Source organism: Plectropomus leopardus, chromosome 8 (assembly GCF_026936395.1).
Source record: "Plectropomus leopardus strain MGB_pleo_1.0 chromosome 8, ASM2693639v1, whole genome shotgun sequence".
Taxonomy (NCBI): domain Eukaryota; kingdom Metazoa; phylum Chordata; class Actinopteri; order Perciformes; family Serranidae; genus Plectropomus; species Plectropomus leopardus.
Window position 1 is genome coordinate 18,324,220 of NC_142183.1, and position 24,682 is coordinate 18,348,901.

General features: G+C 37.2%; 1 protein-coding gene across 2 annotated transcripts in view; it reads right to left on the minus strand.

Annotated features, from left to right (window-relative positions):
- Positions 1-3,757: 3,757 nt before the first annotated feature.
- klhl4 (kelch-like family member 4) overlaps positions 3,758-24,682 on the minus strand; it is a 52,667-nt gene continuing 31,742 nt past the window's right edge. For both annotated transcript variants that reach the window (XM_042493109.2, XM_042493110.2), the window contains exons 6-12: positions 22,728-22,940; positions 19,734-19,920; positions 17,968-18,192; positions 14,040-14,202; positions 11,345-11,557; positions 6,810-6,981; positions 3,758-6,075 (exon numbers count right to left, since the gene is read on the minus strand). In XM_042493109.2, the coding sequence (XP_042349043.2) occupies positions 6,016-6,075; positions 6,810-6,981; positions 11,345-11,557; positions 14,040-14,202; positions 17,968-18,192; positions 19,734-19,920; positions 22,728-22,940 (1,233 nt within the window). In that variant the 3' untranslated portion in view covers positions 3,758-6,015. The remainder of the gene's footprint in view (positions 6,076-6,809; positions 6,982-11,344; positions 11,558-14,039; positions 14,203-17,967; positions 18,193-19,733; positions 19,921-22,727; positions 22,941-24,682) is intronic.

Sequence of the window (24,682 nt, forward strand, 5' to 3'; positions counted from 1 at the left end):
ATGGCTGCGTTATAGAATTACTGATAAGCCGCTCGCAGTATTCCTGTACCAGCTTGTATGGCTCAAGCATGGCGGCATGTGTGTGGAAGGCGTTAGGCAGATGGGATGTGTCTGATATCTCTCACTCAACATAATGAGACGAGAATGCGCTTCACCAATCTTAGGGCCCGTATGATGGCAAGAGACACAGTGCCCACTCATATGGGAGGGATCTTTCCCCTCTTCAAAGATAATGAGATGACAATGTATTCAACTATCATTAGATAGAGACAGGGTTTGGTGGTGGTGGTGGTGGGGGTGGGGGGGCAGTGGGAGAAACATTCTCCAGCACTTGTCTGCAGCCTTTGATCAGACAAGAAAAGCAACTGTCATTCTTTGTATCGGCGCCGGACTCATGAAAGCGTAGCTAACTACTTTATCAGCATCAGTGTCACTGAGAGGCTATAGTTTGTACTGTAGTTCCCCAAGCAGGAGATTTCTCAGGTTCACCAAACAGGAACACACATCTCTGTGGTGACTGTCCTGCTGCCCCATGTGGTATGCTTAAATCTTTTTTCTCTCTCTGAATTCTGTCGCTTGACAAAAAAAATTGCAGCAGTATAAAATCAATTTGCCGTCACCTGGGAAGAGAAGACGCAACATTTTGCCTGACATGGCACTCCATTGCAAGATGTCAAACGTGCCATGTTAACAGGCTTATTTAAGCAGGCTTGACGAGACAATCTTATTCTAAGTTGACAGTTTGTTGTGGCACTTGTAGAGGGATCCATCTTGTCTTTTGTCCCCGTGGTGAAGATGATCCCTCGCACGCTGTTTTTTTTTATTCTGTCTTTCTTAGAACACTGTGTTTTGACAAATAAACCATCCAAATCCTTTTTTTTCCTCAGGCATTCTTCAGTGAGCATTAGGCCAACTGATCTGCACTGAAGTTCTGAGACTGTATTTTGACAGCAAACAATTATGCAGCGTTATCATTTATCTGGCAGAAGAAAATGTGTTTGGTGAAATCCAACAATCTGTGCCTGTAAAGTGTTATTTTTGTAATGCAATGATTTGCAACTGACAAAAACTTTTAATCTTAATATATCATATGTTATATAAGAAAGCAACCTTGTACGTTCATTTCTTCACAACTAACAATCAATACGGTACAATGTTTGCAACACACGCTGTGCTGTTGCATCTTTCTCTCATCACTTTCCATCTCTGTGCACTGTCACACACAAAAAAAGAGAATAACATACGAGGGAGAGCTGCTCTCTCACTCCTAAAAAAAACATATCAAACAAAGGCTAGGAGCAGAGCTCAAAAATAGAACAAACTGTCTACATTTGTCACACTATTATGAGAGATTGTTCAAACTTTTGTGACGCCAAAATCCCTTTAAAACCTGACAAATCATGTCTCAAGTCAGGACTCATCATCGTCTCCGTGCTTCCCCTTAAAACTCAGCAAGATGCTCATTTGAAAGTAAGAGAAGGAGACGCCTTAACATCCAATTTCCCAACATTTCATCATCGTGTCTCAATAATTATGCAGGGTTATTAGCTCAAGTATTTGTCCTTGGCATTCTTAATGCCGGCTGACATTTATTATGAACAGTAATGGTATTGGAGATCTTTGATTTGCCGTTTGCGGTGGTTAAGTGTGGTTCGGCATGTTCTCTGCAGTGCAACAGCACCCTCTCTTGATAATTTATGATACGATTACATCACCATGAAGGAGCATACAGCATGTGTGTGTGTGGAATATACTAGAACAATAAGATGAACAAAGATGAACAATCAGTGACAACGCCAAAATGTGTGCATGCAAATTTAATCACTTTGTTTTCATATCTTTATTACAAAGTCCCTGAAGTAGGAGTCGACACTACATTTGTGGGACCTCTGTGCTAACCCCCCCCCCCAAAAAAGCCTCGATTTTGTCTCAAATCCCAAAACCCATCATCTCAAATCATCTGTTTCTTTTTGTCTCTATGTCCTACTTTGTTGTGTCTGTCTTTAGTTATTCACTTATTCATTACATTTGGCCTGTTATCTGATGTGAATACTTTAAGTTCAGTGATAATCTCAATATATCATTGAAGGTGACTCAAATATAGTTTTACTTAGCAGACACATTAAGTACTTAGAATTAAATTTAAGTAGGAAATAAGGTTCCTCTTGTGTAATAATGTGTTTTATTAAATGCAGATCATGTAAAATACCTAAAATGGTTCAATTAGAGGATTCTAAGAATAATTCTAATAGGATTTTTATATCAGCTTCCTCGACTTCAGGTAGCTTTGAGTTAAGTCAGTGCTGCATCATCTTACCTCTAAAATATCAGTGAATTTTATTACTCGACAGTTCCAGCAAAAAATGTAGCAACAGTAAAATTACTCGAGTGAAACTATATTTATTGCCATTGTTATATTTTACTGTGGCAAAAAACAGGGTGTCAGGTATCGGAAACTTATATTCAATGATTTTTAAGACCTTTTCAAGATCATTTTTTAACTAAATTTAAGATGAATTTTTGGACAGATCATCTTTTTCTTATTCAAGCATTGTATATAAAGCTCTAGCATACATGTGGTAACCTGTAGAGGTGGGTTTTATGGTCATTAGAATGAGTTAGGTTAATCTACATTTTTATATTTCAACAGGTTTTTCACTTCAACAGGTAAGTACAACATTAAAGTAAAAAGACAGCATTAGGTTCACTTGTGGATTTGAAGATAAGTATCATCAGTGTCTGATTAACTTGATTCATTTTGGCAAAAATAAAAATAAATGAGGAGACTTGCAGATGCCCCGATAAAGCACTTTTTTTTCTATATCCCTCTCTGGAAACTGATAACTTTGAGATAATGTTTTTCTTTTATCATGCGTTTAGATCACTGTTTGTTTTCGAACTGTGGTGGCCAAACTACGGGTGGCAACTCAACTGAGTCGGCAAAGCAGTTTAGTCTAACAGATGTGGAATTTAAGATGCAATACTGAGCTAACCCTCAGGAGTAGAATATAATGTTACACATTTGCAACAATCATATCCATTGCTGGGACAAATTGAATAAAGCTATTTTCATCACTATGGGCTCATGTTTCTACAGCCATTACACTATGCCTTTGAATTAATTGGACAGAGATATATAGAGATAAATATTCTACATGCTGGGGCTTTCAGTAATATTATACTCTGAAGAGGTGAACTCAGGTGAAAGCTATTATCCTTTATTGATCTCCATTATGAGATCTGACAGGAGGAGATGCAGATAAACAAAAATAGAAAGTTGGAGAAGGAGATTTATCTTCACATCAGCTGAGATAGTGCAAAAAGGGCTGTACCTCAAAATGAAAAAAGATAAAGGTGTGTGATATTTTGTGTATTTGGGAAGAGAATTAAAACTGCCCATGTGAGCACATAAGGCAGTATTCTGTGCACAAAAACCATCAAAATCTAACCAAACAAGCAGGAGGAGGATTGGGTAGGGGGACCTTGAAACTATTTGGAGGGTAAACAATGAAAAAACACAAAAGCAAGCAGCAGCAGTTGGTCCGCAGTCTGTCGAGTGAAATCAACAAACATGCTTGCTTGATTTAAAAAGTGGGTGCCGCAATGAGAAGAACGCTGAGGTTAATGCCGACATCAAAGTAGTTTCCAAGTCTGTTTAGTCAAAGAATCAGTTTGGTTTACTTTTAGCAGAACAACAAGAGGAATCAAAATCTGCCTGCCGAGGGGCCACAATCAGCCAGAAACATGGATTTGAACGTGCAGAGAAGACTGAAGTTGTTTTATTTATAGGTTTGCATGCTGTACAAAATTATGATAAAAACTAACATTTGGCCCCAAAAACATGTCATAATTACAGTTACAAATTGTTCTCATTGTGACAAAGTTACTAATGTTGACCTTTTATGAGCAGAACAACCAACTACGAACCTAAAAATTCGAATCACAGTCACATCAGTGAAGTGCTTTCGAGATCAGGTTTCCGAGTGCTGCTCATAAGACTCAGATAGCTGGTTTAGGTGCACGTGGTGCCACTTTGCTATAGTTTGCTGATTCTTCTGGGTTAATCCAATGCTTGTGTTGTAAATAATAAGATCATATATGACCTAAAAGGCATCTTCTTAAAAGTACAGAACAGTGATCTTAATATACAGTACTGTATAAATCAAATAAAAGATTTGCTCAGCCAGCATGCCCAGAAATAAAGACAAAAGAATATCTATTGTGACCAGAGTGCACTGGTTTAGGCATGATTCTATCAACACAAATGTAGTTTCAGAAAGTTCACAAAATAATCTGTACAGCAATGTGTAATATCAATATGATATATTTTCTGTAATTCACAATTTTGTAAACTTTTATTTAAAGGTCCAGTGTGCAAGATTTAGGGGGATTTAGAGGCATCCAGGGTTAGGGTTGCAGACTGCAACCAGCTTAAAATTCTCCTGGTTAGAAATCCTTCAGTGCTCATTGTTCAGGAGGTTTTTTTTTTTACCAGGAGACACATTATCTGCAGAGGTCTCTTCCCCTCCAAAACAAATGGTCCAGGTTAAAATCTGTAAAAACACTAAATAAAGAGTTGTCACGTTACTGACCTGTGTTTCGCCATGCTGTTTGGCATGTTGGACACAGGCCACTCCCAGCACCCTGCTAATTGGTGCTAGCTCTTTTTCTCTGATAACTGAAGATTCAGACCACACATTATCCACAGAGGTTCTCCTTGACTCAAAAACAAACTGACCAGGTTTAGTTTAGTTTCATTTAGGATCCCCAGAAGCTGCAGCATAGCTGCCACTATTATTCCTGGGCTCCAGTACTTAATTATAACATTTACAGTATATAACATATACTGTGCATAACAGTAAAGACAAAATAAGACAGGCGATTTAAAACGGTAAAAACACTGAATAAAGCAGTTTCATATTGAAATAATACATGTTTTTTCCAATGCTGCCTGTTGCGGAGGAGCTGCTAACTACAGTGGCTGACGCTAAAACACTAAAATAAGAATGGCCCTACCTGGAGCCAGTGTTTAGTTGGTCCCTTCTGTGCTACTGGAGAAACATGGCGATCTCTGTAGGTGAGGACCCGCTCCCTATGTGGTTTGAAGAGCTCATTCTTAGGTAACAAAATCACAGTTCTTATTTTTTTTAGGTGTTTACACACTCAAAAAAGATGAAAAAAAACCATACTTATTATTGTATATTATATTCCATTTCTGCCAATATATTCCCTAAATCTTACACACTGGACCTTTAATTTGTAACAATACGTCTAAGACAAGCAAATGACTTTGGTGTTCTGTAGCTACAGGCTCAATAAAAAACAGAAAAGAAATGTCCAAATATATTATTCAGCGATATAAGTTTGATTTCATTCGTGTTCTTCAAACTAGCCTCATCACCCTCAGTGTTCACGGTGGTCATCTTCGCAAAGAAAACTGTTCAGACCACCCACTGAGAAAAGACACAGGTACTTGGTATCATTTATGTATCATAACAACTTTCATTTGAGTGGCTATAAAGTGAAATATAAACCCCAAAATAGACTGTATCATGTGATGGCACCGATAAGAAAAGTCTCTGTAAAGATGTAAACTAACCTGCAGGGTCTTTTTCTCAAAACTTTTACATTTAATCTTACTGACAAACACAGGACATTTCATAAAACTAGTATAACAAAGCAGTACAACAAAGGCTTGGCACTTGCTACAGCTTAGCCAAGTCTATGAAAATTCTTGATCGTTTGAGAATGTGGAGAATGTGCAGTGCATTCCAGTTTCTGAATAAGTCCTCCCCAGTGGGCAGGCATGTCCACTAATGATAGAAACAATGGTTTATGGGCAAGGCTCTGTCTGTGTTCCCCTCTGAAAAATGTGGACAGCCGAGTCAAAGAAGAAGAAGGAGGAAAAAAAACACGACTCTCAAAGGATATGTCCTTGATCCGTTGTTTTGTTTGTCCACTCTTCTTCTTCGCCGCTCTCTCATTTGTTTCCCATGCTGTCGTGAGACAAAACGCTCAAGGCAATTTCACCACCACCACGCAGGCGCCTGCCCTGCCAATGTTGAGAGGGACCTCCTACAGGACGACAGAGAGGTTAACATGCAGCCTCTCATCTGAGACGGACTTCAAAAAGAATCCTATTTTACTTCATGCCGATAAGAGGGTTACAGAAGCAAGATTGGAAAAACATATTGCAACAAAAAAGGAAAGAAAGCTATAAAATATTGATAGGATTCAGGGACTTCAGCGGATTTATGTTCCTGACGGGTTTTAACTGGAACCCTGATGTTACATTAGGACCTGGATATTTCTAGCAAATATCTCGATTTTGATTAGATAGATAGATAGATAGATAGATATACTTTATTGATCTCAAAACTGAGAAATTGGGATGTAAATTTAGATTTTTGATGAATAATTAATTGATAAATAGAAACTGATAATCAGCAATGTGTATATGATGATGACTGCGTGGGTAAAGGCATTCAACAGAACAGCTAGATGAGTCTGCTAAGATTGAAAATGACATGACATAACTGTAATGAAGCCTTTAAAACCAGAAAAAGACAACACTTCAAATATCCAAAAATCTAAGACGACATCTCGACTCATATCACAATATCGATATAACATTGATATATTGCCTAGCCTTATGTTACATGTAACAAATTCTGGCAAAAAAAGCTTTACCTTTAGCTTAAGCATCTAAAATGTCAAAAGTTCCCTATTTTTATCTATACCTAAAAAAATAACTCTAAGTGCACTTTGTTGTGTAACTGTTATGAATATGTTCTGGTCGATGTGATTACCTCAGTCCACTCATTGTTCTGAGCATCGTAGGACTCGACAGTGTTCAGATATGACTGGCCATCGTATCCACCCACGGCATAAAGCCTGTCACCCAGCAGGCAAACACCCACTGCATCCCGGGGAACACTGAGGGAGGACACAGTGGTCCACGTGTCCGTCTTTGGGTCATACCTGTAAGTTTTGGATAGTTTTTGCATAATGGATGAAAAATATTTTATCAAATCAGCATGAATCTGACAAGGTGAACAGTGTCCCGACTCCACTGAGACATCCGTATGTCTGCATTTTAATGACTGAATGGTAACCGGTGGCAACTCCTTTTAGCACATATAGAGAAACAGATTGAAACTTAAAGGGACAGTTTATGCCAAAATGAAAAATACATATTTTCTCTCTAACCTGTAGTGCTATTTAACAACCTAGATTGTTGTGGTTTGCTGAGATTTGAAGATATCAATGACAGAGATGTCGGCCTTCACTCAAACATAATGGATCTGTGCAATGATACAGTTAGGAGGTATAGTTCAGTAAAAACAAAAAAGAAGTTCCTGCATGAAACTGCTCACAAAAAGGTCTGTAGATTATCCTAAGTGGGTCATGATTTCTGGAATGAGACATTGCTGTTGACTTTTAAATTACTTTTTTTTTTCTCTCTTTTTTTTTTTTTTTGCTCATGGAGCATCACAAGCCAAGTGACATATAGATCCGTTATACTGGAGAGAAGGCAGACATCTCTAAGGCTGATATCTCCAACACTCAGGAATCCACACCAAAACAATCTAGATTTATAAATAGTGCTAAATAATAATAATGATAACTTTATTTATATAGCACCTTTAAAAACAGAGTTTACAAAGTGCAAAAGGGGTTACTTGCAGAAGAACACAATAATGTGAGCCAACAATAATACCAACTAAGGCCAGAAAATTACAGAGCAAAAACAACAACAACAAGCCATACCAATAAGAGTAAATGCTGTTTGAAGAATATTAGCGGTGAACACAGAAATAATATTACTGATAGTAGAAATAAACACAATCGGGGCAGAATAAAGAATAAAAAGTCAAAAGATAAAATAAAATATGAGCTAAAATAGATGAAATAATAAATAAATAAATATTTTTTAAAACTGACGACATGACATAAAAGCAAGTATATAAAAGTGGGTTTTAAGAGGTGATTTAAAATAGGTCACTAAAGATATAAGGGAAAATCTAAATTTTGAAATTTGGGGTGATTTGTACTTTTAAAAAAAAAAAACCTTGAGTCTTGCTCCCAAAGATTTTGATACAATCACTCTAAATTTACTTTGGGACAACTCGCTACATCTGTTAGGAATAAAGAAACATTATCATCATGAAGGGGCACTGCTACCAAGATCTATCACTTGTTGGGGGAAAGATTGTGTAACTCTTTCATAAAAGTTTTTAAAAAATACATCGGGCAGTGGACATCTCCTTAAGACTGGACATCATGTCTTTCTCTCTTTTAGTATTTTGTCATATGGATTACTGTAATCTTACTGTATCGATCTGTTTTGTACATACGACTTCTATTGCATATCTGTCCTGGAAGAGGATCCCCCCTAAGTTGCACTTCCTGAGGTTTTTAATTTTTCCTTTCCTCAGTTTGTTTGGGAGGAGCTTTTCCTCATCTGCTCTGAGGATCCAAGAACAGAGGGATGCTGAACGTTGCAAAGCCCTCTGAGGCAAACTGTTATTTGTGATGTTGGGCTTTATAAAGAAAACAGAATTTAATTGAACTAAATACAATGTACAAAAAAATGGGCACTTGGTTTATCCATCTGAAAATAGTGCACAGATGGCATCAGACATCACAAAATTACATAAGTGGGAATTGATAACAATGGACTCTTGGTTAAAATGCAAAGAGGCATATATACTCTGTGCATGTCCAGTACTTAGACACTGGTCGATTAATATCCAACAGGTTATTTTCAAATTACTAAACATGAAATTCCAAGTCTCTGCTGTTTATTTAACTGTATATTTTGGCTCAACTTTGGTACTCTAGGATTATGACATGTCCTCATTTTAAAAGAAAATGAGTATTTTGGCTTTTACAACAGTTAAATTATCATTATCATGTTATTTATGCTTGCACTGCTTTGCTAAAACTGTTAGCAAAATTTAGAGGTCAGTCTTGGAGTAGGTGCCACTGTGTGTTTGTTTGGGTTTTTTAATTATTTTTTTAAAATTATTCATCCTGCTTATTTTGTGCATGTGTATATAGAAGCCATTTCCAATAGATCTCCTGTTCAGTGGAGTGGTTCTTGTGCCCTTGTTTTAACTTTATATAAAATGTTGAATATATCAAAAAGTTGTCTCCTGAACAGCAGCTGGCAGCCTCTGGGTCCACAGAGAGCTCGGCTCGATACAGAGGAGGCACAAAAAAAACAGCTTAGAGGAGAAAAGTGAAGACATATTATATGATTTTCTTTCAATGAATTCTGGGTGTTAAAGTAATATATGTTTACAAATTAAGTCATGTCTTGCTAAGACTTGTTTAAAGCCTCCTCGCGCAGTTTTTGTATTCGTTTTAGGTTAATAAGGTCAAATAATGATGTGACAGAAATTGATCTGCAATTAGGAAATTTTGTATTCTGAATATTTTAACATCAGATGCAACTACAGTACCAATAACACTGTTTGATAATAAGCAAAACAGCCGTAATGTCAGAAAACTTAGTGGAAAAAGTATTGCGATATTTTACTTGAGTAAAAGAAGCAATACTAAAGGGATACTGTTACAAGTAAGTCCAGTACTAAAATTCAAAAAGTATAAAAGTATTATCAATTAACAAGCAATTATGATGTCCTGCTGTTGTGTTTGTGTGCTCTTTAGTTAACCTATCTTTTAATTGCTCTGATATTTAAGTGTTGTGATACTGAGGGCAGTTACTGGTTGATGTATTCCTGAAAGTTTGGTGGAAAATATTTTTTAAAAATTGGTAAAAAAAAAAAAGGATCAACATTAAAATACACTGAAAGTGTGAAAAGAAAAAAATACTCATTATGCAGAATGGCCAATTTCAGATTCATATATATTAATTACTGAATTATAATTAGTGAAACATTAATATGTTCATCACTTTAAATGTTGCAGTTTGTTAGGGGGGGGGGTCATTGTAATTACTCTGCTGGGCAATTTAATCTATAATAATAAATCATCATTTATTAGTTTATGGTGTTTTAGTGAAGCAAAAAAGTACAATATTAGATCCCAAAATATGGTGCAGAATAAGTATAAAGTATTACACAACAGAAATACTCATATGAAGTACAAGTACCTGAAAAGTGTACTTAAGTACAGTACTTGACTTTGTTACATTCCACCACAGGCACTAGCAAGTACCAATATACTCACAATTATTTGACATTATACTGTATGTTGTGCTGTGTTATACAGCAGCACAGAAGTGGAACCAATTGCAGTTTTTAAATCCAAACTGAAAACTTTATTATCCGCGGTCGCTTTTAACTCATTGTGTTTTAAACCAAAGGTCTTATTATCATTATATTATTTTAAATTGTTTACTTCATTTTTGATTTTTGTTGTTGTATCTCTGTCTCTCTCTCTTACTTAATTGTAGAGTTTTCAATTTGAAATGTGATTGTGTTTAATGTCAAAACAAATTAATTGTTTTGTGTTATGTTGCATTCTCTGTACTTCTTACAGCACTTCTAATCTACCTCGTATGAAATGTGCTCTAAAAACATAACTGCCTTGCCTTGTGCGTAGTTTTGTACATAGAAAAGACTCCATGCAAACTTCCAGTGCATCAAATATTTTGCATCTAACAGTTAAAATACTCCATCTAATCTTGGAGACTTCTATACTAATATAAGAGGCGAACTGACTGGAAAAAGCTCCCTACAAATGAGCCACAATGTTTTCCAGAAGTAAAATCACTGTTTTGACCACCACTGAAGTGCAGTCACATTGACTAAACTCAGAAAATATGAGGAAGCTGACGGGATGTATGCTTACATTTATAATGAATGTTTGGGAAAGTACTAAGATGTTGAAATTAAACATTATATGGTGGAAATAACTGTGCTTCCAAGTTACAAAAAATAGTTATATTTATTTGACATAAATACTAAGGTGGAAGCAGCATCAGATTTTATTTCCCTTTAAATACACAAATAATGGAAAGCACATAAAAATTTAGTGTAATTTGTGGTCAAAAATGGGAAAAGATATTCTTAGCAGTGAATCAAAGCTGAAGGTGCTCCACCGTGAGATACATCAGATTCAGATACAGGAGGATATTGCAGCCACCAGATGGTGCCAGATACTATAAAATAAAACCATGTGTGGAAACTATGATCTCTTCAAGTGAGTATCATATTAGTACACTACAGAAAAGTCTCAAAATGCAGAAACAGGGTGTGGATCAAGAGTAGTGTCTCCCTTTTGTTCTCATAGCGTTGTCCCTACCCACAGCTGCAATCCAAAACCACTTATGCAACATTTTTGTGTTTACTCCAGAGAAGAAGCGTTTACCGACCTTTCAACACAATCAGAGAGTCTGGAACAATGGTTGGAGGCCGGGGCGTCGTGTCCGCCTACAGCATACAGGAAGTTGTTGTACGTTGCCACACCCACTCCTCCTCGCCTCTTGGCCATGGGAGCACACATGCTCCACTTGTTGGTGTGTGGATCGAAGCACTCCATCGACCTCAGACACGAGCTGCCATCTCGGCCACCCACTGCAAACAATCTAAGAAATTAAACAAAATGGGTTCAAAATCTCAAAGATCTGACGTGTATGTACAGCACTACTGGATCTGGCAGCTCACATCATTTGTCAGATGTTTGCAGAAATAATGACAGAGCAGTGATAATGTGACAGATTTTGTGAGATACAGCAGTGAGCAGTGGATAGCATTTTTCAAAGGCCCTTTCCTTGAGAGTGTTCTCTCCCAGAAAGATCACACCAGCGTTTTAAGTGCTTGTAGCGCACCGGCCCGACAGCAAGAAAGTAGAGACTAGGGAAACAGTTTCCATGTTGTCTATTTTTGACCTAGATGCAGCAGAAATAACTCAGCATCGACTTTAACACTGAATGCTGGATGTAGCCGAGCAGCAGCCTCTTTCCTCCTTCGGCACACAAACATATTTAAATTAGGCTGAGAGCCGGCCTGTTCTTTGCTTAATTTACTTTCAAGTAGTGTTGTTAGGCATTTAATACATACAAATACACAAAGCGGTTTGCTTTTATAGAGTCTAGATTACTCTGTATAAATTACCACACTGATCATAACAGCCTCTGCTGTGAGCTGCTGACTACCGCAGCCACGTTGGAATTTGTCTCACACAGACCACAAAGGTCGATTCTGCATTCAAGAGGTATAATGTTGTCAAACTATTACTGCACTAATGCTGCACTTCAGCTTTTCCTGGACCAGTGCACAGTGAGTTACATAACCATGCCTGTGTTATTGCATGCTCCATTCCAAATTACGTATTACGTTACTGCTGACCATTTTCAAAAGCAAATTTTGGAATTTTTTGTGTTTATTCATTTCAGTGCAGTTTGCAGATCAGCCTTCAGACAACTTTATGGTGGACAGAAGCATAATCTCTGCCTTAGCTTTTTGTCAAAGTCACATTGTTTTTGCATGAAAACAACAGATGGCTTTTAAATGCAGGCATGATGTTCTTCCTTTAAGCCTATAAACAAGGTGATCTTTACTGCTTTTTTGCTCTGATCTGACTCTTTTGAGTCCTGATACCAATATCGAGTACCCATCTGATCCCACTGTTCAGTTTTTAAGCTGTATGCTTCACATGTGGAAGTGATTAGCTCATTGTTTTATTTGTAAGGAAACATCAGGTTTGATTTAGAGATTATTTTCCTAACTTTGTAAAACACAATGTAACCAATAAATACATAGATACATGTTTTCTGAATTAATATTTATCATTAAAATAATATATTGTGCACCAGCTACTTGGTATTGTTTGGGTTTTTTTTTAACTGAAATTTCAATTCAAGTGGAATCGTTTGTTAATGCAGCAACAAACTGGTCAAAAATTAAACAGGAATAAAAAAATACAACTGCATAAAATGGGAAAAACATGCAAACATTAAATCACAATTAATTCACATATTAGTTCACATATTTCTAAATAAACAGGAATCAAATTCTTTGAAACAGTTAGTGCAAATAGGAATTTAAATTCCAATATAAAACAAAACAGCAGGTAAAACGGAGTATTGAACTGTTTAGATTGGCCCCATTGTCACAAATACCTGATCCAACTATTTGAGTCAGCTTCAGCCTGGTACCAGTACCGGATTTGTGCATCCCCAATTTAAACACTGTAATAATCGACTTCTCTACATTAAAAATGCAAAAACATTTAATGCTACAGTTGGTAACATCCATGAAAATATGTTTGTATCATATTTGCTCAAACTTTCATTATATTCTTAAGGAAGACATGAAACTGATAGTCTTAAAAAAATCCTATCCCTTTTCTTCATATGGCTTCAGACACACACACACACACACACACACACACACACACACACACACACACACACACACACAAAACAGGGCCGAGGAGTCTGTAACACAGCTGTCAATCAATCACTACTTGCGATCAAACCATCAAACTCGGTAGCGTTGATCAAATGTGAATCAAAATTCTGACACTGAATTTCCAAATCATCACCTCAGAAGTTTTCAGACACATATTTTAGTGTACTGTTTAGCTGTATAATGAGAAACCTTGTGACTTTGTGTTCAATACAGTCGACTGAAGTACCGCCGTACAGCCACTGTAGTTTATGTTCTCGGGCAGTAAGGCCCTTCAAAGTGCTACAAAGTAATAAAAAGGGCAGAGGAAGGTGATTTATCAGATTATCTATCTCATTTAGTTCTGTATACATACAGTGAAAAAAAATATGAAAAAATATTTTTCATATAAAGTTACCAACTGTATCTTTAAGACAGACAGGGCCCTTTCAAAATCATGGACTAACACTGGCATTCCTTTTTTTTTTTTTATTGTGCATTGCCTGTTCTTGTCTGCCTCCTTCGTGTCAGTTGTGGCTTTACCCAACCTTGGCCTCAGGCCCCATGATATTTCAAAACAGCAGAAATACAACAACAAACTTTGCCTCAAAGTGTAAGGTTACACATTTTTAGCAATAAAATGTCACTGGGTCTATAGGTTTCGATAAAGCAACTTACTTTCCATTGAGAGCTGTGACTCCCATGGTGCTCCGCGGCGTTGACATACTGGCCACGTAGTTCCACTGTCTGGCCTGCGGGTCCCAGCGCTCCACTGTGTTGAGGTAGCTCCAGCCGTCGTGACCTCCCACAGCATACATGGGGCCCTCCAGCACAGCGATACCTACATAAATAGAAACAAGAGATACAGAAAGGTGATTTTGGAAAAAAGAAAGAGAATATTTTCCCTTTAGATCATTTCAAAAGTACTTTGCCCATCTAAATGACGATTTGTACATTATTTTTATTTAAATTTCTGTATTATTTTTAAATGTTTTATTTTGCCCTCTGATTCTTATAATCTGTATACTTTATTGCTGTTTTTTATGCCTTCATGCATCTGATTTTATCTCCCTGTGAAGCACTTTGAGCTGCATTCCATGTATGAAAGGTGCTATACAAGTAAAACTGTATTAACTCTATTATCATTATTATTATTATTATTATTATAATTTCTCACCCTGTGTTATGTTGAATTCCTAAAGAAAACTGCTTTTCTCGTATGCCTCCAAAGTGAACAAATAATCTAAAAATGAAGAAAATTCTTAATAAACTGAATTCATAAGGGTCCACGCTTACAAATAGCATAACTACATCAAAAAATCACTTACAAACTTGTGCAGTATAATACAAGGCTCATTTTTCCAGGTGTATGCTCAGTACTTTCCAAACAAACGGCTTATTTCGATGGAGAACTGAACTAAATGTGAAACTTGGCTATACATGAGAGCTGCTGGTCCACCACTGCCTTGATTAGTTAGTTTCTTTGTGTTACTGTATGACTTTGGTGTTTTAAAGGGTTAGTTCAGATTCACCACAGTCACACAATAACACAAAGAAACTTACAATGGAGGCAGTGATAGACCAGCATCTCCCGTGGTCAGTGAGGTAAAAGTATGTTTTTATCACTGGAGACTGGCTTTGAAGTTCAGTGTCTGGTCAGAAAGGGCTTTCTGTTTGGGAATAATTGAGCATACGACTGGATAAATAAGACTCAGATTATACTACACGAGCTGCGTGAGACTTTGTAAACATGACACAATCACCTACGGCGTAAATTCATCAAGAATTTTCTCCATCTTTGAATTCTTCATTCAGTGGAGGCAGTGAAAGAGGAGAGTAAATGATGTACAAATGGACATCTGGCGGGTGAAGTACTCCTTTGATGGTACCATTAATTTCTGTGCTTAATTCTACATGAATATGTGTATTTGCGCATGATTGTTGTGAATACTCAATGGAATTTAATATTTCTCAAACACACTTGTTTTCTTTCAAAAATTCTTGGAGAGACCTGAGGCTGAGGTCCATTTCTCATTTTAGTAGTGGGCAGAGTGAGTCATACTGCTGACCAAATCTATGTAGAAAACAGGAAGACTACAGAGCTGCATTCTTACACCTCACTCCCAAGTCACAGAGGAAAGCCGTTTTTCCTCAGCAACAATGCCGAGGATGTTTTAACACAATGGATTTTTATATTACCAGCCTTATTTCCTTTGGTGAGAGTTCAATTATTTGGAGGTAACATGAGGGCAAGCCCACATTCAGAGAACCTCAAATGACATAAACACTGTCAGATAGAAACAATTCTCGAAGTGAGACTTCCTTTTTTACCGACTAGTGGCTTTGTAATAAAAAGGAAATACTTTTTTCTTGCCTATACCCATAATGCACACAGCAGGAAATGGTTGGGCAGGGATATTGGTAGACACTAAGCTCAAATATATTCAGGCTCAAAATATGCACGCCACAAGCGAAGCAGCAAGAGATATTTGCCACGGGAAACATCAAAGACAACACAGGTAATCTGTACAGTGTGATCTCCTGGGCTGGCTGATACCTCCGACCACACTGGGTGAGCGAGCTGAATGCTTTGACAAGATCTCCCTGTTCTGTTACCCAGAACTGTTTCAACTGTGAATCAAAACGCTTCTGATATGAGATTTATTGGGCAGGGAAGGGTAAGGAAGAGCAGGGCCAGCACAGCCTGCCAGGCTTTGATAGGGGAATGGGAAAATATCAAAGGTCTATCTCAAAGAAATGTATGATTTTTTTTTTTTTTTTTGTTTTTTAACAGCAAGCCGGCTGTGACCCTCCTGAACTTGCATCCTACAGTTTTTGGTGTTTCATAACACCAGGTAGCCTGACCAAGCTAAAACCTCAAACCTTGCAATAGCTGAAAGAATTGTGTTATACTGTCATCGTCCTCTGAAAACAGTCAGTTACAAGGAATCTTACTGAAAATACACATAATGCCATCAGTGGACAAAAAGACTTTGAGGATGATAACAATGTTCTGGATGAGTTTTTGTAATTAAATAATTAGTAATTATTAAATTGATTCAGTCATTTATCAAGCAAAAATACCAAACATCCACTGGTTGCAGTTTCTCAAATGAGAGGATTTGATGATTTTCTATGTCATACATAATAGTACACTAAATGTCCCTCTGTTTTAAACTGCAGAAGAGATAAGACAAGCAATTAGAATCAATCATGTTGGGCTCTGAGAAACTGTCATGGGTATTTTGCACTGTTTTGTAACATTTTATAGACAAATCTATTCATTGGTTAAATGAGAAAATAATTATAAACTAAACAACAGTTATGCCTACCACAAACTGGACTGGACTTAAAAAAACAATGACATTATTTAGTCACACTGAGATTTTTCAAAGACTGGGGATTTTGTTATAATTAAGACTATAATAAGATTCCTTTTAAGATTATTTCCAATTCTGCTCCTAGTGGAAAATATTATGTGAAAATCCCTTTAAAAAATATGATATATGATGCACAAAAACACATAACTCTAGAAACACAAGATAAAGCGCATCATTTTGCACCTGACTCTTCTTGTTTAATAGCTCTTTTATATTTTTTATTTCTTTTACTTGTTTTCCACCTCTGACCTGTTCTGAAACTACTGCCAGAGATAATTTCATACATGTGTTGTATAATGATTTTATTTTATTTCATCTTATTTTATTTGTGTATATGTAAATATGTGGGTGTATGTATGTATATGTACATATGTATGAGATTATATATGTATTGATATAACACGTTTCTCATTAACTGTTAGGTTTTAAATCTTGCATGTAAAGCACTTTGAGCTGCATTTTATGTATGAAAGGTGCTATACAAATAAAGCTTCTTCTTCCTATTCTTATTATCAATATCATTATTATTATTATTATTATTATTATTATTATTATTATTACTGATCCTGATCCATGTTATCATTGTGAAGGCACTATCAATCTAGCATACACCCAAAATTGATGGGATTTTTTTTGTTGTAAAAACTGTACAAGTTTATATACTGTGTTTAATAAAAACTGTATTTGTGAACAAACTTTACATTTTGGATTTTCTCATCTCAATTCCCTGTCCACTTCTGTTGGTTAGTTGGGGTTATTTTAGTGTGAGGAGTCTGAGGGACTGTGAAACAGCTTTAAAAAATTAAGATTTCTCATTAAAATAAGTTCTAGTTGGTGGATCAGATACACCAAATTCTTTCAGAAGCCAAGACTGATAACTTAGAATAATATCAAACATGTTTGATGCTATGGAAAATCAAGTCATGAGAAAGACTGACTTTTTATAGCAACATTTGAAGTTTGTATGTGACAGTGAAAAGTTGTTTGGCGTAAAGTCAGCATTAGATGCAGCCCTACTGACATATTAGCCATCCTAGAGTTTCCACATTTCTTTCTAGGTTTAAAAAATGTTAATGACTAAAAAAAATGATTATATATTCTGGAATGGCTTTGGCCCTTTTTTGATTATCTGACCTAAACAAAGCAATGTTTCATGCCCATATCATTCGATTATCTTGCAGTGACTCCCTTTCTTTATAATGAAATATGTGGAGGAACACACTCACCAAGTCCATGTCTGTGTGTTGACATGGGGGGCATGGTGGACCACACTTTGTTGATTGGATTGTAGCACTCCACCATGTTGGACGTTTTGAGTCCATCTCTACCTCCGACCACATACAGCTTGTTGTCTATCACCGCAACACCAAACTGCAGCCGGCGTCCATTCATGACACCAACCTGGACCCAAGTGTTAGTCCGCAGGTCGTACTTCTCTATGGTGGTGGAGCCTAAAACCACAGAGACAGCAAGTACTACAATTTAAAGTTCACCTCCAGACATGCTTAAAGTATGTAAAAACGACTCCGCAATTTTGTTCACCACGGCTTCCTGTAGTAGGCTGACCGGTACAAGAACAGTATGCATCAAGATAGCTAGCATTAGCGCCAGTAGGAAGCATCAGGATATTCATCCGTACATGTTTAAGCCTCATCCAGACCCAGACTCAGATGAGGAGTGTATTTTGCACCAACATTGTCGACTAGCAGAATGGTAAGTCTAGTTATCATGTTTTGTTTCTCTGATACAGCGGCTGATACAGTGTTTATAATTATGAAAAATACAATATCTGCTACGCTGTTACACTATGTTCACATTGGCAAAGTTTACATCCAAAAACTGCACACTACTATGCTTGCTGTCAAAACTTTCATTATGCTAATACCAGGGTTCCCACACATTTTCAGCTCATGAATTTTTAAAATTTCTTCATAATATTTAACCTCATTTCCATGACTTTATTGAAGTAGTTTACAATGGATGGGCTTATATAGCAATACAGCCATAAATTATTGAACACACATTTCCCAGGCATTTGTGGATAAGCAAACTGCTAGCGCTTGCTAACTTTACATGCTCATTAGAAATTACAAATACCTGCCTATGGTGACAGACCATACAGGCACATATGGGTACTTTGAAAAATGTTAAAGCCGTCTTTGTGCAGGATAGAAAACCAAACAGCCTGTTGATGTACCCAACTGACAGTGAATATTCATGTATCTTATGTGCCTCAGATCTCAAAACGAAAACCTTGGTTGACCAACTTTAACAGCTAATTCAGTATTTTCCTTTTTCTCTCCTGATGTGACAGAGCGTTTCTTTGCCTCAAAAGGGAGCGTGGCCTTGGCACTGACACAATGCTGATCTCATCTGTGAATCACATGCTACTCCATCATTGCACAATCATGCAATGCAGCATTAGATTTTAAATTAATAACACAAGGAACATATTTCACATAATGTTAGACATGTTTCTATAAAAGTCAAAATAATATATATTCAGAACTTTTCCCAAACACCTGTTTCATTCCAAAACGATTTCCAGGCCTGGAAGACAGCTTTTCGTACTTAATAATTTTTCAAGGAATTTCATGTCCGTGGGAGCCCTCTGGCAAACTCTGCTCTCTGTACTGACAAGTTCACTCTGCACTGGAGATGTCTTTTTTCTTTGATGGTGTTGTGTCGAAGTCTGTTCTCCAGTCAATATGTGTTTCTTGTATTAGACAACAAATGACTTTCATATTATTGACATACCTAATCTAGTTTGCTTGGTGTAAATTTCAATCTTGAATTTTAGTGAAATGCATAGAGAACGCTCCTTCCAGTAGAGAAATGTAAAAATACCTCACTTGAGACAAACTTTGCACAAATTCAAGTCAGTATGGTCAATGTCACACATTTCAAGTGACATAAACAAAGACAAAGACAACACAAAGACTTTTTGAGTGGAGGGGATCTTTAAATACTAAATACTGTGTGTGGGCCATACCTTTTGTAGCATCCATCCCTCCTACAGCATAAAGTGCACCCACAGTGGACTTTCTGGGTTTGGTTCTTGGGCTCTGAAACATGGGACGCCTCTCAGGCAGAAGATGATACTTCATGGCCTCCATCAGCAGCTTTTGGCATTCCAGATCATCAGAGAACATCTTGTTGTTTTCTAGATCTGCAAGGAGCTAAATTTCAAGAGATCACATTAATAGGCCACATTGTAAAGATAAAAATGCCCTAAAAATGTACTATGTAGACAAAGTGCCATATTTTTCAGTGTATTCACAAATCACCTTTAAGAAATGTTGTGAAATGCCTGTAAATCTAAAATCTCAAAATTACCTTGCGTACTGTGAATGTACCATTAAAGAGCTTCTTGAATAAGAGATAAACTCATGTAACACAAAGACCCTTATACATAAACAAGTCTTTAAATTTGGTAGCAGCAAGTCTTTCATTAAAATATTATTGTTATTGGAAATCAACATTTTCATAAAAACATTTGTAGCCACAGTAGTTTTATTTTGCATCTGTTTGAAATATTTCGCCCACAGTGAAGTTTGAAGCAGTTGCTTTTACAAGAGAACATTTTCCTGTGTTGTTTTGTTGAATATTTTAACGCCCTTTTTTATTTTTGTGAATGAAGGTTTTGTATATATCTATTGATCTTGTTATGCCTGCAAGTAATGTCAGTGGCACTGCTTTGCTCATCTTTTCAGTTATACAACATACAGTCTCAGTTTTGACAAATACAGTGATTCATTCTGTTTATTTGCCTCACAGCCAACAATATCTCCCCAGCCAATGGATGAGATAAATTGTGTATTAGATCATATTTTCCACATCATTTTTATTCATAAAAACATTCTCTTTATCATTGTTTGCAGACAACAGTGTTGCAAGTTGTTTTTTTTCCTGCATCTGTTCACCCAAAATAAATGGATGCAAATACAAAAAATAAAATACACGTGTGCATAATTAGTTCTGGAAATCTGTCAGTGAAGATAAAGCTGCCTTGATTTATAAAGGGAGATATTTTCACACTTCAGATCTGCCAAAAGTTGCTTATCTGGGTTTGATGTTATGCAAATTAGACAGACATGACACAGTTGTGCTTCCTCTCAGAAATACAGCATTCATAAAACATGAGCTGCAGTGTTTTAAACAATAATAATTCAAACTTAAGCAGGCTGACAATGCTTATAAAAACTCATGTGCAGCTGTCATACTGTTAGTTTGAGTTATCACTGAGAGGGGAGATTTTTTTCTTCAACCACTAGCATAAACAAAGTGATTATTGACAATGCTGTAGCTCATTGCCTTTCAGTGGTAAGCTGGAGGACTGAAGGTGAACTGGGTGGTTCTTTTGCCATAAATGTATGGTACTTAAACTGAAACAAGTCGTCAATTCATTGATTGGTAGACGTAGCCTATGCAAGTGGCCTGCACCACTGAGAGCATATACTATAAGACGATGTGTCTGTTTCACTCTGCATTTATACCTCCAAAACAATAGAGACAATGGAGTTTCTGTAATGTGCAGTTTGACTGATTCAAAACAAAACAAAACAAAACATGGCTTAAAAGAGCGCCCCAGGGATGATGTTTTTCTGTAGCTATGGTTCCTTCATCAAAAAGCCTATGGGATTTTTCCATTGGATTTTTGATCATTGCAGAAAATAAGCTCTGTACTGAACAAATATTTATACACGTCTTATTCATCAAAATAATCTCCACAAATGAATACCACTTGCAGGGTTTTTGAATCCTAAATGCAGTTGCCAAAGGTAAAAAGTTATTGCTAGGCTAAAGCAACTACACTACGGTTGCATCGTCACTGACATGAAGCCGTGTTTGGTGAGGTTTGGCTTGATTTAGCCCCTTGTTAGCAACCACCTTTAAGACAAATAAAAACTTCAAAGTTCACATGGGGTATCTACTGACAAATTTTATGTGGTATAACAAAACGTGAAAGTGTCTCATACTGCTGTTAACAACAGACTTTATTTCAGGCTTCTAACAAAAAAAAAAAAGGGACGAGGGAACCGGAGGCGCTAAAACGCTAACAGATTACCAGATTTTAGGACTCATTCCTGGGGTTCTCTATAGCAACAATTACAAACACATGTATACAAATCATCATTATAACTCACAAGTTTCACAGACAAAACACTTGTCTTTTGCCAGACACATCTTACGCACAATTACAACATGCTCACATTATTAGCACAAGCCTACTACATTTTACATAACATAAATTAGCCTGATGGCAAGACAAGCTTCCCTCTACCCATATGAAGCCATGAACAACATAAACATTTAACAGGTAACATTACAATATTTGGCTCCATGACATCTCACAAGTTTCTCCGACAAAACAAGAGTCTTTTACTGGACACAAATCCCCACAAATAAAACTAACATTATTAGCAGAAGCCTATGACATTTAGCACCGCATAAATTAGCACAGTGTCCAGCAGATTTTCTTCCACTGATATGATCCCAGGATAAATCACACACAGGACTTGAAACTCTATGTTTTGGGTGCTTTATTGTTTTCACAATTTATTGTGACTCTTCTGTGAAATGTAAGTAAGTAAAAGCTTTGCTCCCTCTGAGGGGAATAATTTTCAGCTTACAGAAAAAAACATGGGGTCACGTTGCCACCACATGTATTTACATTTCTGGACTACGGCAAAGGGTGAGTGTTTACTCAGTCTACACTGTAGGTGCCATTTCAAATCAACGCAGAAGGATATATCCCACTTAATGCTCTGGAAAATCATTATTATTATTTATTTATTTTCCTTTTCCTGACATTTATATAAACCATAAACCATATAAACTACTGAAATCCTGTATAAATACTAAGACAACATTATGGGAAACGTGGATTATAAATCAAGGAAGTTGCACCCTGGACAGCACAATATATGACGCCTTTCTTCCTCAGCCACCACCTCCGCCTCCACCCCTTTACCCAATATCTCACCTGTGGAGGAAGAAGAGGCAGGCGGATGAAAGCCAGAAGCACCCCGAGGTCCTGTTGTCGATGCTGGACATCGTACCGCACCCACATCATCAAAGCCTGGAAGATGGTTTCCTCATCGGGGACATTGATGTCATCGCTGGAGAGGAGCTTAACAATCTCCGCCGTGGGGAGCAGCAGGAACTCCTGGTTCTGAATGACCTCCAGAAAGTGTTCCTGGAACACAGAGGAGACGTGTAGGAGGCAGATAATCATCAGTCATTAGCCGAGGAGTCAGTCGGTGCAGCGTTGTGTGTGCGTGCTCATGTTTCTATACCTATGAGGACCAAATGGCACAAGGACAGAGAGGTGTGGAAAAATGAGCACAAACATACAGAGGACGCCAATTTAGCGCTCTCTAGTGATGTTTTCTTACATAACTGATGACCACAGTGAAAAACTCAATTTCTCAGAAATTTTGAATGAACAGATGATAATGCCGTCTGTCTCACTTAGCTCCAATGATCCAAACAACAGCAGGCTGCAAATCAGTCTGGCATTAAGCATCTCCAAAAAAAAGCCTCTTCATAAGCTTATACAACAGTTTTGCTTCTGATCATACATGACACCATTAAACCACTATAATCCTTTTAATGAGAAACAGAAAGGCACTGCACACCAATATTACCATCACACCAATGCAGTGTCCAGCTCTAAGTTTTGTGGAAAGCTGTTCACTGTTGTATTTCTTATGATTGATCTTCCATTTACTGGCCAGAAGCCCAGGCGATATTACAGCGCTGCATGACTACCTCTTCAAGGACATTGTCTCAGGGCAGTTCCATTAGAGATGATATCGTGTAAAACACCCTCCTGCCTCCACGCCTCTACATTTATGTTGTATCTAACATTAAGACACACGAAAGACATACAGAGCAATCTGTGGCCATAATCACGCCTTGATTCCTTTATGAACGAGGCGGCTGAGCATTAATTATTAAGCTGCCTGAATAACTTAGACTGGATGCTCAACAATTACGAAAAACAGGCACGCTATTGATCATCAACTTGCAGCAAATTACAACGTCTCGGTTTGATCTATTATAAGAGTGGGTTTTAAGAGCTTAACACAGACAGCCTTAATGAAATGAGGGACATCTATCGATCTGTTGTGGTAACACAGGGAGAAATGCCAGCCAACTCACTGACATTGCTTTAGACCAATTATTTGTAATTACCAGTCTCGAACAGCTGACAACAAAATTGAAAGCTCAAGTGAGTTTGTTTTATAAACATTTAAAAGGATGTGATTTCAAACGCTGGCAAACTCATTGGTGGGTAAACTGCTTGGAAAACAAGATCAGCAGGAGAGGATACTAATTGATTTAACTACTGCAAAAGAGTAATTGTGTAATAACAGTGTTTTCTGAGGAGGGTGAATGCTGATGTTTAATGGGAATGAGGCTAGGAGAATTACATTTCAACATTTTGATTACCATGCAATTTGCAGAGGCTGGCAAAGACAGATTGCTACCACGGAGGGGAATCAAGAACTGGTTGCAGTTAAGAGTAGTTTCCATATTATCCGATCCATTCAAATAGTGTGCCTTCAAGCTTATCAGTTCCTTTTATCAATGTTTTTTTTCTGATAGTTGTGCATTGCAACATCAAACTCATGTGTCTAGGCTGCTGAAATCTTGCAACATGAAGGAGTCTCATGGCAGAGAGGAAGAAACGGTCCAAAGCGTGACTTCTTTTTATGGCGAAAATGCTTGAAATATCTGTAAAATGATGATTTCAAGTCAGGGTGGAAACACCAGCAATATGCAGAAACATCTTTCTACGCAACATGGGCTTAAACTCCAGGAATGCCATTAATAATACTCTACACACGAGTGCCACTGCTTCCCAACCGAGCAGCTCGTCTGTTCCAGATGGTAAATATTCTATGTTATAATAACATTAGCACCACACAGGCA